The sequence below is a fragment of the Panthera leo genome, chromosome B1 (assembly GCF_018350215.1).
Source record: "Panthera leo isolate Ple1 chromosome B1, P.leo_Ple1_pat1.1, whole genome shotgun sequence".
In the NCBI taxonomy this organism is placed as follows: Eukaryota; Metazoa; Chordata; class Mammalia; order Carnivora; family Felidae; genus Panthera; species Panthera leo.
Window position 1 is genome coordinate 173,309,389 of NC_056682.1, and position 16,006 is coordinate 173,325,394.

Sequence of the window (16,006 nt, forward strand, 5' to 3'; positions counted from 1 at the left end):
GGTTAGACAAGTCTGTAAGTCATCAACGAGTTGGAAGCAATAGGTTCACTTTTGGGAGTCAGCACCAAACAGGTGATATTTAACACTATGAGACTGGATGAGCTCATCCACAAAGAGGACCGAAAAGAGAAATGTAGAAGACTGAGACCTGGGGAACATAAAACTCAGAATTGAGGGGTGCCTGGCTGGCTCAAACAGTAGAGCATGTGATTCTTGATCTTGGGGTTGTGAGTTCAAGCCCCATATTGGATGTAGAGATTTCTTAAAGATAAAATATTAAAACAAAACAAAACTCAGAATTGAGAAGCAGAGGAAGAACAAACACAGGGGTCTGGGTGGAAACCACTAATGAAGTGAAAGGGAAACAGAAAGGTATAGTTCTCCAAAAGCCAAGAGAAGAGAGTGTTTCAAGATAGAAGAAATGCTATCTTGCCAACGATGCCAAAAGCTACCGAGAAATTGGATGACAGAAGCAGTGACGGGATCACCAGATCTCAGCAGCTGGAGGTGGCTGGTGACTTGATATGAGCCTTTTTAGCAGAATGATGAGGACAGAAGGCCAATTGGTAAGAGGAGAAAATGGGTGAGTGAAAGTGAAGGCACCACCACGACAGCTCTTAACAAACAGAGCAGAAGGCACGACTGGGTGGCTCAGTTGGTTGGGCATCTGACTCTTGACTTTGGCTCAGGTCATGATCTCACGGTTCATGAGTTCAAGCCCCATGTCAGGTTGTGTGCTGACAGCACAGAGCCTGCTTGGGATTCTCTCTCCCTCTCTCACTCAAAATAAATAAATAAACTTAAAAAAAAAAAAAAACTGGAGCAGAAAATTGGGCCAGTAACTGCAGGAAGTTGGATTGGGATATGGGGTCAGTGGAGAGTTTGTTTTTAAGATGGGAGAGAGGAGGATATATATTTTTAGAAGTCTAAGCACAACCAGATCAAAATTTTACTTCTATGTTACTCTTCTTATCACTCCTTAGGAACCAGGCAGGTCAGCATCAATAGGACAGCAAATCAGAATGTGACTGACTTTCTCGTCCAGGAGAGACCAATAAACTATTAAATTAAACTATTAATTTTTCCAGGGCCACCTGGGTCGCTCAGTCAGTTAAGCGTCCAACTTCAGCGTGGGTCATGATCTCGCAGTCTATGAGTTTGAGCCCTGCGTCAGGTTCTGGGCTGACAGCTCGGAGCCTGGAGCCTGCTTCGGAGTCTGTGTCTCCCTCTCTCTGCCCCTCCCCCACTCACACTCTCTCTCTCTCTCTCTCTCTCTCTCTCAAAAATAAACAAACATAAAAAAAATTTTAAACTATTCATTTTTCCAGAGGGGGAAAATGATCGAAGACATCAACTTGGTTCCACCAGAACAAGTCCCTTCACATCATACTTACGGATCAAGACACTTCTCATTTATTTGTGTGAGTAACCCCTCTGCCCAGTGTGGGGCTCAAACTCAGGACCTGAGATTAAGAGCTGCAAGCTTTGCCGACCAAGCCAGCCAGGCTCCCTGGGTCAAGACATCCTTTGAGCCTTCCCGCTCACTACAGTGATAGCCTCCTCACTGATCGGCTTCATCTCTCATTCCTCCGCCCTTCCTCCTCTCCAAAATCTAAAAACAAGCCCAGTCATCTCACTTTCCCTGATCAATGCCTTTAAATAGCACCCTTCTCAAGAAGAATATCCAACCCCCTCAGCACGGTATACAAAGCCCCGTAAAATCTGTCCCCAGCCTTTCCTCCCAGTCTCATCTCAGACCCTGCAACTTGCAAAACTCTAATCACAGCAGCCCCAGCCACAGCAGGTGCCTCCACATTCCCTTGTCCTGCTGTGGCTTGGCACACCCCGTATCCTCTACCTAGAATGTCCATTCGATCTGTACCCAATCATTCGCCTGGAAAACTCCTAATGGGTCTTTAAAACCCATTCAAATGTCCCATGGAAAATACATTCACCCGGAGTCCTTCCAGAAGACAGAGCTATGACAAACAGACACTATAGGGAACAACTTCACTGCAATGTAAAATAGATTTAGGAGCCAGTCAGTTGTCTGAAAGGAAAGGTGAACAGTGTCAGGACTACATTCCTCGTAAACAGGAGGTGTAGAAACCGGAGGAAGAGCAAGAACCAGACTTGCCAGGTGAAATCTCCTTGGGACAAAATCCATCCACATCCATTGCTCAATACAGACCCTTTAATAATTAGTTGCCTATCGGGACACCTGGGTGGCTCAGTCAGTTAAGCATCTGATGTTGGCTCAGGTAATGATCTCACCATCCATGGGTTCGAGCCCCATCTCGGGCTCTGTGCCGACAGCTCGGAGCCTGGATCCTGTTTCCAATTCTGTGTGTCCCTCTCTCTGACCCTCCGCACTCATACTCTATCCGCCTGTCTGTCTCTCTCTCTCAAAAATAAACGTTAAAAATAATTAAACATAATTAGTTGCCTATCATTACTAGGAAGGGCCAAAGATCTGTCTCTTTACAAATATCTACTGTTCCTACTTCTGCCCTCCAGAGCAATTCATAATTTGTCTATTTCTTTTTGGATATATATGTTAGCTTTTCAAATAACTGCAGGCACTTGGAGGCACAACCTCCTCCTGATCTCCCCGCATGTTGTCTTCTATAACTTACAGATGTTGTGAACTCCTGGCAGTGCAGCAATCAGAACAGAAAAATATCCTTATACCTCTTGAGGGGGCAATCTTATCTTACTTGATTTTGTACCAGAGCACCCAGCCAAGTACATGACATATTGGGAGCCTTCCAGCGCATGGATTAATGTTCCATCTGCAACATTTCAAATACCTACATCACTCGACCACAAGAAATCATGGCTTCTGACACACTGCCCAGAACTAAAGCAACTAAGAGTGTTTCTGCAGGACTGGTTGTCAAGAAGTCACATTTAAAGTGCTCGGTCAGACACAGGGTCCCACCTCAGTGATGGCACCACTCGAGGCCGCCTCTTCTCTCACGTGTCCTGTGTCAGCTCCTCCCCAAAGCCCCAGCTGCCCTCTGGCCTCTTCTGAGGCTCTCAGAGCCAGGCCAGCTCTACACGTGGCCTGCTCTGGTTGTTGGTTCAGGCTCACAGGCAACAATTAGCGGAGCAGATGCCTGAGTATTCAGAGGCAGGAAAAGTATTAAAAAAAAAAAAGAAGAAGAAGAAGAACAAGAAAGAAAGAAAGACAAAGTAGAAAGAAGAGATTTATCTCTTCCAGTATGTCCCATACTCATGGCTCACAGGGCTCTTGTTCATTGCAATACACATCTAGAGTTAAAAATAGATACAGTTTTTCCAAGGGACACATGCACCCCCATGTTTATAGCCGTACTATCAACAATAGCCAAAGAAGGGAAAGAGCCCAACTGTCCACTGATAGATGAATGGATAAAGAAGATGTGGGATATATACACAATGGAGTATTACTCGGCAATCAAAAAGAATGAAATCTTGCCATTTGCAACTACGTGGATGGAACTGGAGGGAATTATGCTAAGTGAAATTAGAGAAAGACAAATATCATATGACTTCACTCATATATGAGGACTTTAAGAGACAAAACAGATGAACATAAGGGAAGGGAAGCAAAAATAATATAAAAACAGGGAGGGGGACAAAACAGAAGAGACTCCTAAATATGGAGAACAAACTGAGGGTGGCTGGAGGGGTTGTGGGAGGGGGGATGGGCTAAATGGGTCAGGGGCATTAAGGAATCTACTCTTGAAATCATTGTTGCACTAGATGCTAATTTGGATGTAAATTTTAAAAAATAAAAAAATTTTTAAAAAACTATGATGAGATACCACCTCAAAAAAAAATAGATACAGTTTTGAATATGATTTTTTTCAGAACTTTGAGCAAAATTCTATCATTAAAAAAAGAAGGCAGCAAAGAAAAGGGGGAAACTCTGGAGTCACTCTGTGATGAATGTTCAGATTATTTCTGGCAATACTCCTAGGTAGCTGGCCTAGTCCAGTGCTGACTAGCAGAAAGGGTACAAGCTACATATGTAATTTTAATGTTATTTATTTATGTTGAGAGAGTGTGCGTGAGAGAGAGAGAGAGAGAGAGAGAGAGAGAATCCCAAGCAGGCTCCACACTGTCCGCACAGAGCCCGACCCGGGGCTCAGTCTCATGAACTGTGAGATCATGACCTGAGCCCAAACCAAGAGTCAGATGCCGAACTGACTGGGCCTCCTCGGTGCCCCATATGTAATTATAAATTTTCTAGGAGGCATATGAAAGAAAGTAAAATGAACAGGTGAAATTAATTCTAGTATAATGTTTTGTTTAACCGATATATTTAAAATATTATCATTTCAACATGTAATCAATATGGAAAATTATTGAGATATTTCAAGTCCTTTTTTTCAAAGAAAGTCTTTGAAATCCACTATGTTCTGACACTTACAGCACATCTCAGTTCAGACCAGCCACACTGCAAGCGCTCAAAAGCCACATATGGCTACTGATTACGGCACTGGACAGGAAAGGTCTAGGCTATAAATAAATCCTTTTAAGACACCAGTCAACTTTAGGTTCAAGATACTTGTAAACTCTATTCTTAGGAACAGGTTTGTATTAAAAAGTAATTATCAAACTCAAAGCCATGTGGCGAAAATGCAAAGCTATCTAAAGTGATATGCATTGAAAAACAAACAGTTTTTAAAAAATTAAGCATCCATCACATGGTGGATGCTTCTGAAGCCCTCAGACTCATTTTTCGAAGTCAAAAATAAATTATGTAATCAATCCCGTGTCATGAACCCAACCCCTCCAACAAATACTTTGGAGTTCATGCAGTCCGGGACACTCTTTTTATAGACGAAGAAGAATCCGTGCCAACCTTTGCACCCAGCAACCGACTTCTGTCTAGCGTGACGGACGGTCAAGTGTTGATCAGCTGGCGGATACGCTGTTCCAGGCAACCACGCACTGAGTCACAGCTGCCGAGGGGGACCCCAAACGAAACCTTACATAATAAACCAGAAGAGGATTAAAGATGCCCGGCAGGAATTTAACATAGATTAAACAGTCCTCCAAAATCTGCACAGCAAAACCTGCTCAGAACCATCCCCTGAGGAGCAAAAAAGACTAATGTCTGAAATTTAGAAATTCTGAAAATCAGATGCAGGAAGGGCAACAGATAGGAATATCTTGAAAGGAATCCTACGTTGAATCATCACCCTCAGGAACAAAACGCTCCAGCTCAGTGTCATAATTTCCATCGTCACTCTAGCAAAGAAAGAAAGTCATGAGCTGGCAAATCCAATAGCCATGCTGGAGACGCGATGGAAGCCGGACTCGACTGAAAATCCTGAAGTCACTGAGGCCGATTTTAAACGATTAATGTGAAACTAACTCCAAGCAGATGGGGAATTACGAAGACAAATCAGTAATGGACAAAATGCAACCAAAACAAAGCTACAGTCAAAAGTCAAATTCCGACAAAGTATTAGACTAAATCATAAAACTCAGCCAAAGCAACTCTGGCCCTTTATATAGGGGACTGAAGTCTCAGTCCTGCTAATCACAGGAAAGAAAATGCAGACCGCCTCTTCACTGAACATGTAACATAAGCTAATCCAGACAGGCTGGGTGAGGTGGCTCTGAAACCCACGGGTTAGTGAGAGAGCCAACATCCTCACAGGGCATCATGGAAGAATACACTGGTTCTTCGCTGGAAATTTTAAAAGGAAATATGTATTGCTCTTAAGTCTGCAAATAGTTAAATATTCTTAATATTAGTGGTAAGGGAGTCCCATGGGGTTCAGTCTCTGGTATGTGTCACAGTCAAGAAATGCAGTTTAGGCGTACCCAGGTGGCTCAGTTGGTTAAGCGTCTGACTCCGGCTCAGGGTCATGAACTCACAGTTTGTGGGTTCAAGCCCCGTGTCGGGCTCTGGGCTGACAGCCTGGAGCCTGGAGCCTGCTTCAGATTCTGGGTCTCCCTCTCTCTCTCTGCCCCTCCCCTGCTTGTGCTCTGTCTCTCTCTCAAAAAAAATAGACATGCAGTTTAGATGCCAAAAATCATAGGAAAGGAAACCCATTCTCTCAAAGGACACTGACCTCCTCTCAAATACATCTTCCTCAGCAATATTTAATAAAGTCTTCTTCTTTTTTTTTTAAATTTATTTATTTTTGAGGGAGCAAGGGGCAGAGACAGAGGGAGACCGAGGATCCCAAGCAGGCACCATGCTAAGTGCAGAGCCTGAAGCAGGGCTCGATCTCACAACTGTGAGATCATGACCTGAGTTGAAATCAAGAGTAGGATGCTTAACCCCAATAAAGTCCTCTTCTACAAGCAAACTTCTTTCTAGAAGTCTACTTTTTCTACACTTCTACTTCTATAAGTTCATGCAATTACTCTACCCCCAACCCCATGCTCCCTTCCCACACTTTCCCCCTCCTCCTCACCCATAGAGTTTTAGCACTTTATTACGGGAGATCAACTTCGCCTGTCTCGCAGTACGAAATAACACTTCCTCTTTGGAAGAGTGAGGAATAAGGCTATCAAGATTCTGGCAGATTCTCTGAGGCAGGGTAGAGAAGGGGAAGTCCATGAGCACTCCTGCATTAATGATATGTGTCCCGTCACAATTATGAAACACCCATGCTGGGCCCAGACAGGACACAGCATCCAGAAGATTAGAATCTGAGGAGAGTCAAGAACAGTGTTTGAAAAGTCAGGAAATATTCTAATAGAGGAGGAAAATCAGTCAGAAAAACAAACAAACAAACAAACAAACAAAAAACCAGTGGGCACTCAGCAAAACTGCTCTCATGCACCCAATCACTCACTTACTGTGGGTCCCACACCAGCTGTCCTCTCCGTTCACCTGCACACCAACCTACACTTCTCCATTTATTACCATCTCCATAGTCCCCACCATTCCCCTCTGAAAATCCATTCTTTCTTCCTATTGACATAAAACAGCAACAGACCATTCAGAAGCCCCAGTACTTACACTACCTGTAACTCAGTGATGGAAAGTCTCTTTCAAGGAAGCAGAGTTTTTTCACCCCATAAATAATGAAAAGGATAGAAATAAAAATATTCTAATGAATGATCTCAAGTAAAACTCAAGTGAGTGGTGAATCTGATGTTCTTCTGAGTACAGATTTTCATAGAAGAGAAAGCTGAAGAACTGGAAGAAAGAATCTCGAGACAATTTTCCTAGACTATGTTTTTTCAAGGGCTGAGTCCGGGCAGAACTCTTGATTTCTTTGTGATGTGGAGGGGGAAAGACCTAGCGAGGGTCATCTATGGCAACCACCTGTTTTCCAGAATGGATGTTTTCATTTCCTACCATGGGCCCCATCTCAAAACTATACTTCAACCCAGAACCTATGCCACGGTGTTCACATGTGTTCTGAGGGATGTTATGAAGAAAATGTAATCTATGGCCCAATAAATTTGGTGATTTAATGGACTCATGTACAACTCGAGAGTGAAATAGAAAAGACAGCTTTCCTAAAAGCCTGGTTCTCAGAGTATGGTCTATATAACTCAGTGAACCAATGTCTTCCAAATAATCAATGCGTGATGTTATACAATCATACATTCTTAAAACATTCATTAAAGTACAGGACAGACCAATGGATTTTAAAATAACAAAGTACAAAACTGCTCTGATACAGTTTCAGATATCATATTGCATCTAACCTTTAAGAAATTACCACTTGTCAAGTTTTGGTATAGTAGTAAAACACACGGGGGCGCCTGGGTGGGTGGCTCAGTCGGTTTAGTGTCCGTCTTCCGTTCAGGTCATGATCTCATGGTTTGTGGGTTCGAGCCCCGCATCAGGCTCTGTGCTGACAGCTCAGAGCCTGCAGCCTGCTTCGGATTGTGTCTCCCTCTCTCTCTGTCCCTCCTCCGCTCACACTCTCTCTTTCTCTCTCCCCCCCAAAATAATAGAACATTAAAAACATATATATCCACAATTTTCTAAGAAGGGTATAAAATGTTTTTCCATTTTCCTACCATATATCTGCATGAGGACAAATTTTCTTTATATACTCAACCAAAACAACATATCACAACAGAATGAATGGAGAAGCAGCTGAGAATCCAGTAGTTTGTCTATTAATCCACACAAAAAAGATTTGGGGGGAAAAAAAGAAGTAAAACTATGTCACTCTTATCATTAAATATTTTTGGAAACCATATAGTTTTCACAAAAATATTATTTTTATTAAGTTTATTTATTTTGAGAGACAGAGGGATAGAGAGAGCAGAGGAGGGGCAGAAAGAGAAAGAGAATCCCAAGCAGGCTCTGTACTATTAGCACTGAGCCCGGTGTGGGCCTGAACCCACAAAGCCACAAGATCATGACCTAAACCAAAACCAAGAGCCAGATGCTTAACCGACTGAGCCACCCAGGTACCCCACAAAATTATTATTTATGCTAACACACAAGGGGCTTATTACTTTTTACGAAATTAGTTCCTTTATAATTTCTCAGTTTTAATTTCTAACACAGTAGTTACTAATAGAAACCACATTCATCCTCTTTGGGATCTTCAATAATTTTTTAAGACTGAAAAGGGGTCCTCCTATCAAAAAGTTGGACATGCTACCCTAACGCATTTTGATCGCAGAAGCATTTCTCTGTGGAACACGTTGATTATATTCTTATATTCATTCTAATATGTATTCATATATATTCATCTTGTGTTCTAAAAATGTTTCCTTTATATGCCTCTTCTCCCTAGACACACTTCAGCAAGCTAATTTATATGCTCTCAAAGGGTTTTCTCTCAAATAGTAGCTTTGTGCTTATGACCCTGGCAGTAAATGCACATATCTCTCCCCTGGCAGGCACAACTGAAAGTGATCTCGTCTGTTTAGAAGAGGCCTTGATCTCAAGAATTATTTCACCGAGCAAATGTTACCAAAAATCACGAGAAACGATGACATAGGTTAACGTGATCCTACAGCAGATAATCCTCTACTATGAGATTCAGTGCCAGAGGTGTCCCAAGAACATAAAAGCTATCAGGCCAGATGGAGAATCAGGGCTAATCTCGCTTGCCATTCAGTTTCCCACAAAAGCGGATCGCTGATTGAGGTACCTCTGGTACAAATTACCCTTTCACAAAAGGAACAGGGTGACAGCAGTCTATTACTCTGAGTACTGGCAATCTGTGTTTGGAAAAATGGGAATGCAAGCCAAAAATAACTCAAGAACTAATTCATATTTCTACCATGGCTTTTCAGAACACGGAGTCAGGCCAGTTGTCTACTTTCAGCAAGACTGGAAGCTCCAATTACGGAATTTAGTTCTAAATCTCTTCTTCCCGTCAGGTACCTGAATGACTGGCCAGAAGCCTGTTCTCAGATGGCTGTAAAAAAATTGGGAAAGAGTCAAAAGTGTGAAGTGCTGAACAACTCCTCCATGAGAAAACTCTCCCCAAGGAAATTCAGCCCTTATATAGAACTGGCCTGGGGTACAGGCTGTTCAGTCCTTCAATTTACATTCTGGAGTCTGCCCAAGTAATAGGAAGCATTAAGTTTATTTATCCCATTTTTAAAGTATCTAGTTTATAAAAATGTTGCTCATGGATGACCAGGATCTTGGGAACTGAAGACACTCATCTCGGTCTCCTTTTTCCCGTTACCTAAGACTTGAAGTGAAATGAGCATATAAACTGCTTCTGGTAAAACTTTCTTCAATGAAAATTTTTTACGGCCGTGAGGGCTAAGGTCCTCTTCTAGCTCATTTGGTCCCCCCAGCAATTCGATGAGATAGACACAATAATTATCCCCATTTTACAGATGAGAAAACAGGCTTGGTGTTGCCTATGGTCACCGAATTTATAAGTGGCAGATGGGACTGGAATTTGGTCCCCTCTGAACCTCTGTACTGGAATGCCGTCCTGTCTACCTGAAGTGCGTGGACAATAACATGAAATGATTTATTAACAAGGAGATATCCAATTCTGTGGGTAAAATAGCGGATTTAAGCTACAAATTAGCCTTTATTGACAAAGACCTTCATTACATGCCGGCGTGTTAGGTTCCGTTCTGTCGCCCACCATGACCCGTGCACCGGCCACATGGTATTTACCAATCGCTCCTTCTGCCTTCCTTCCAAACTGGACTAATACCCTCTTGCATGGTCCCTGGAGCAGCACTCACCGAATGAATGAGTGAAAGAACCAAGGTGTGAACAAACAAAAGTGAATCTCTACAAATCTACTTAGTCACCAAGAATATTAATTTCTAAAGGAAGTTTCTACACTCTGGAGGGTGTGCAGAAACCCCCCCACCCACCCACCCAAATGCAAGACAAACAAAAGAAACCACACACAAAACAGAACAAAACAAAACAAAACCCAGTAAGGTGCAGGGAGAAAAACATTAGCATTTCTATTTCTATTTCCTGACATTTAGCACATGACTGACACGGGCCAGCCTCCTCATTCCGTGTGGGTGGCAGACAGCCACACAGGGATGCAAGGCCTGCCATGGACACTCCCCAGCTCACGGGGTTAGTCAGCACTGGGGTCCTCACCTGTTTGCTTTCCATAGGCTATACCCAAGTGCAGCTCATATGGGCCCAACTGAGAAAGCGGCCGTAGGGATTAGATTTTCAATTTTACCTAAACTGACCCTCACGAAAAGGTCAAGTGACTTTAAGTGAGTCCTGCACAGGGCCGCAAGACGTAACGACAGCACAAGCTCCAATACGCAGGAAGGTTACAGACCTGACGATATTGTTACCATTTCTCATAGGACATTTTTCTCAGCCACGTTGCGAGCTATAACAATAACCAGTTGACCAGCTGCCATAAAGTTGGCAACACACACACACACAAAACCTGAAAGTAGCAAAACTTGGATTCATATCCACTATTCTTGTCAATGGTCTTTGCCTAAGTGAACGTTAGGATACCTTGGGAACGTTAGGATACCATTTGCCATTAGTGATACCTTGGGAAATTGGCTAATATATCCTTACACAGTTTCTTTTTTTTTTTTAATTAACTTATTTATTTCTGAGAGAGCAAGAGAGAGCGAGCGAGAGAGAGCGCTTGGGGAGGGGCAGAGAGAGGGGGGAGAGAGAGAATCCTCAGCAGGCTCTGTGCTGTCGGTGCAAAGCCTGATGCAGGGCTCAAACTCACGAACCATGAGATCATGACCTGAGCCGAAATCAAGAGTCAGACACCTAACCGATGAGTTACCCAGGTGCCCCTACAGCTTCTAAATAAATATATTTTTATTAATAGGGTCAACGATGTGGAGATCACTGATCTAGAATTTGCTACTCAAACTGCAATCTGCAAAGAAGCAGCATCAGCATCACCTGGCAGCTTGTTAGAAATGCAGTCTTATGGTCGGTCCATCCCAGACCTCCTGGACCTAACTTTGCATTTTAACAAGGTCCCAGGCGTTTCATGTGCACATTTCTGTTTGAGAAGCACTGCTTTAGAGCACATACCTTAAATGATCTGAAGCCTAACATTTCAGCTCTTATTTATAAGTTGAGACCAAGTTCTCTGTTGAATTTTTGAACTCGTAAATTTATAATTCCTAATATCTGTTATCAAATGTTCTTTAAAACTGCAAAGAAATGATCCCCACAAACGAAAAACCCGATGAAATAATCTATGTATAACCACCGCGTTATCGTGTTTATCCCAGTCTATGTAAAGTAAGTGTCCTGATCCCCAAATGATGAAAACCCATCTAGCGACCCCTTCATCGTTTTCACCCCCACTTCCACTTACTTTTGTTTGATCGTCGGCCTTGAACACGTAGCAGATACTCTGTTGGCTGCCTGCATTGTCCTTAATCAGACAAGCAAAGTAACTTGGATCGTGGCTGTTGTGGATCAGTTTGTGAACATGCTGGGGCTTACACTCGAAGATGCTGGAACAGATCAGTGGATCCCACTGTTGACTTCTGCCCGGCTCGGGTTCACATCTCAATCCGGAGGGTGAAACACAAAGCCGGACCTGCTTGGTACCAGGCTCCTTTTTGGAGGACTGCCCACTGAGCCTGCGCACCTCGGCCACGACCCACGGCAGCATCGGCATGGTGGTCAGAGCGTGCACAGGCAAGGAGCCGACCAGCTGCAGGCCGAAGTCCACTGAGGCCTCGTTAGGAAACAGATGTCTCCTCGCCGTGAATGTTATTGGTTCCATTTTGGGAAAGGTCTGGAAGCTCAGCAAAACGTTGCCACTGTTTTCTACTTTAGAACGAGCAATCTACTTTATGTGCTTCTGAGGCAGAATCCTGCAGGAGAAAAATAGAGGCATTAGAATTTAATGAAATCACAGCAATAGCTACTTTCAGAGAGTTATTATTTCAGAAGAACTTAAAAGCCCGAAACCCAAACGCAGGCAGAAACGGATATTAGTACGAACAATCTGCTTTGCCTAGAAAGAGGTGCCCTGAAATTGTGCTTCATATAGAATCTGAGAAGGCCATAACTGTCACACTCAATACGGGTTACAAAGAGCCCACCGGGAAACTCCTGTGAAACGAAAACCTCATAGAGCCAGCAGAAGCAAGCAGGACAGAAAGCAATACAGTCCTGCTCAGATACTTTTAAACCCTGTTCTAGCAACATATATTTCAAGGAATTTTTTTAAAGTAATCTCTATGCCCAATGTGGGGCTCGAACTCAAGCCCCCGAGATCAAGAGTCACATGCTCTATGGACTGAGCCAGCCAGGGGTCCCTAAAAGGAATTTTTTAAAGATAATCAAATTCAGTAGTGGTGATTCTACCCCCCAAAAAAGTAATCTGGAGAGAAAAAATATCAGCTAACCATTATCATAGTCTACTGAACCAGACCAGTTTTCAACAACTGACCTTTTCAATTATGATACCGCGTAAGTTTTAAAGGGCTTTCCCTGACATAGTCCAGAGGTTCTGAACAAGAATTCAAATTCCATTAACATGTAATTGGTGCCAGTTATGCTCCAAATATCGCCATAAATCTTTTGTTTCATTTAACTCATGTATTATAAGCCATCATGTGCACACTCTCCTCATCAATAGAAGATGCTGTTTCCAGGGGCGCCTGGGTGGCTCAGTCGATTAAGCCTCTGACTTCGACTCAGGTCATGATCTCAGCGTTTGTGGATTCAAGCCCCTCATCGGGCTCTGTGCTGATAGCTCAGAGCCTGGAACCTGCTTCGGATTCTGTGTCTCCCTCTCTCTCTGCCCCTCCCCCACCTCTCAAAAATAAAGTAAAACATAAAAAAACATTAAGAAAAAAAGAAGATGCTGTTTCCAGGAGACCCAAAGTCTCTCACCTGCTTCCCCCCCCACCCCCCTACAGGTGATTTTCAATGCATTCGACGTATGCTAACACCTTCCTGTTCCACTGGTAACAAAATCCTTCTGTACAGAGCTGACTTGTCTACAGGATCTCAATTGTCATCCTTCCTCATCCGCTCGCTGGATCTTCTTCTCTCATGTTCTCCCTGAGCACCTACACACTGCATCTGTCTGATTCACCATTGTTGTCCCCAGTGCCTGGCAGTGTCTGGCTCAGAATAGAGGCTCAGTAACATTATAAACAAGTGAATGAAGTCTCCTCCATCTAAAAAAAACCAACAACAACAACAAAAAACCCACAAAAAACATTTTCCCTTGACCTCAAACCTCCAGCCCCAACTCCTCCTTCCCTACACAACTTTCTTCACAGTAAAGTCTACACTTACTGTCTCCACTTCCTACTGCCCATCTATAATCTGGATTTTGACCAGATGTACTGCCTGTGCATTGAAATTACTCCCATTAAGGTCACCCGTGTCCTTTGGCTGTGAAATCCAAAGGGGCCAAAATAGTCCTTAAGTGTCTTGTCCTTTCTGATGAATTTCTCATTGGGGACCACTCCTTCCTGCTTGAAACCCTTCTGTTTCTCATCTTACTTCTCTGGTTACTTCTTTTCAGGTTCCTTGATGGCTTTTTCCCCATTTGACTCCATCCCCTCTCCTCATTCCACCTGCTTTCTTTGGACAGTCTTACCTAATGGCTGGGTGTCCACAACCACATTCTAAAATTCCTGCTGCTGCTAACAGCTTACTTTTGCAACCCAGGCACATTGCAGGGGTGATCTCATTCCGTCTTTACAACAACTTTCATCTCCAACCTTAGTCTCAGTTACAGACTACTAGTATTGCCACCGTTATGGCCTGGGTCACTGAGACCTGGAGAGCTCGAGGTGCTCATCACAGGTGGGTGTGGGAGAGTTTGCTCCTGATTCTCCACCCATCCCCTTGAATGCTACACAAGACCATCATCTATCACATATGCATTGATGAGCCCCGTGCGTTTGTCTCCCATTGAACCTCCTTCCTGAGATCCAGATGAGGGCAGGCCATTCAATATTCCTATCTGAATAGCCGAGAGGCCCCTCAACCACAATTTATTATTTTTAAACTGACTCAGTCTCACCTCCCCCCTTCCCAGAACTTCTCTTCCTTCCCATAAACTCTGTCTCTGTAAACAGTATCGCTATTTCACTGGCCAAGCCAAAGGCCAAGGGGTCACTGCTACAGACTGAATGCTGAAATTGTAATCCCCAATGTGATAGTATTTGGAAGTCAGGCCTTTGAGAGGTGATTTGGTCATGAGGCTGAAGCCCTTATAAATGGGATTGGTGCCCTCATAGAGACTCAGAGTGCTCCCTTGCCCCCTTCCACCATGTGAGGAGATAAGAGAAAAGACAGCTATGTATGAGCTAAGAATATTCAATATTCAAATGCTAAACCTTTCCTGACATAGAACTAAAGTCTATTCTTTTAACTCTATCTCTTTCTATGTGATATATATGCATATACAATGATTGCACTTTTGTAATAGTATTTGAACACAGTTTGGAGCTAGTTTTTTATGTTAAATGTTCAAAAGTTCAGAAATAAACTCATACTTTAGAGCTCTAACATAGTTCATGGAAATGTATTCCCTTATCTCTTCTCTTTTAAAGTAAACCTTCTGTTGATGAAAACAGACTTGAAGTCTATATAACCCCATAAATGTTTTCTCTCTCTCTTCTTTTTTCTCTCTCACCTGGTGAGAGATTAAATGTCTGGCTCGACTTCACTCTTGTAACTGAATCTGGTTCAAGTTCTAACTGTTGACAGCCGCTAATCCCAAGACATGTTTAAAGAAGTACTAGAATTATTACAAAGGAGAGACCTGAGATCTATCAATTAGTGTAGATGAGGCAATTCTTAATATGGTGGCAACAATATACAAAATTATTTTTAGTTTTCTCGTGGGGCAATATACACCTAGTGTAAAAAATGTACACAATGTAGTCATTCCAAACATTTAGTAAATAATCAGTCATCAAATTAGTTCTGCCAAGTCATTGACAAAACTATTTGAATGTTTAAAGTCTTCATTGTTGAACCAGCTATGGCACATTCTTAGTCTCCCTGTAAAACATAGATTGGTCCTTAATACCATTTGTAAACTATCACATAATAAGTTCTACCCCAGGGAGCGCTGGCTGGCTCAGCTGGAAGAGCATGGAACTCTTGATCTCAGGCTCATGAGTTCGAACCCCACATTGGGTGTAGAGATTACTTACATAAATAAAACTTTAAAAAAATAAGTTCTACCCCAGAGATGACGATAATTATTTATAATCAATTCAAATTCTGCTGACAGAAGATTCATGATAACTTAGACTAGGTGAGTAATTGCACTTCTTTTTAATAAAAAGTTCCATGAAACAGATGAACTATTCAAATTATATTAATCATGTTTTAAACCATATCAGTCCACATCATTTGCATGCCATGTGACTGTAATTCCCAGATAGAACCAGCTATTCTAAGAGGGCTCTCTTGTGCATCTCATTGTGCATCGTACCCTCAGTAAGAAATACTATGATCTGTTACTCCAGGGGACTTCTAGTTACGTTTTTGTTCGTAGATTCATATGTAAAAGCTCTATCCCTGACAGAGACCATGTGTATTCTACACCACTCCTACCTACCACAGTCCATAAACATGGTGGGCACCCCAAACACA

General features: G+C 42.7%; 1 protein-coding gene and 1 long non-coding RNA gene across 7 annotated transcripts in view; one reads left to right on the forward strand and one right to left on the reverse strand.

Annotated features, from left to right (window-relative positions):
• The window catches only part of LOC122218325, a 62,152-nt gene extending 51,725 nt beyond the window's left edge, over positions 1-10,427 (forward strand). For all 3 annotated transcript variants that reach the window (XR_006201989.1, XR_006201988.1, XR_006201990.1), the window contains exons 2-3: positions 1,329-1,421; positions 8,827-10,427. This is a non-coding gene — a long non-coding RNA (uncharacterized LOC122218325). The remainder of the gene's footprint in view (positions 1-1,328; positions 1,422-8,826) is intronic.
• Positions 1-12,170, reverse strand: part of TBC1D1 (TBC1 domain family member 1) — a 215,468-nt gene extending 203,298 nt beyond the window's left edge. For all 4 annotated transcript variants that reach the window (XM_042936631.1, XM_042936632.1, XM_042936629.1 and 1 more), the window contains exon 1: positions 11,739-12,170. In XM_042936631.1, coding sequence (XP_042792565.1) covers positions 11,739-12,155 — 417 coding nt within the window. In that variant the 5' untranslated portion in view covers positions 12,156-12,170. The remainder of the gene's footprint in view (positions 1-11,738) is intronic.
• Positions 12,171-16,006: the final 3,836 nt, after the last annotated feature.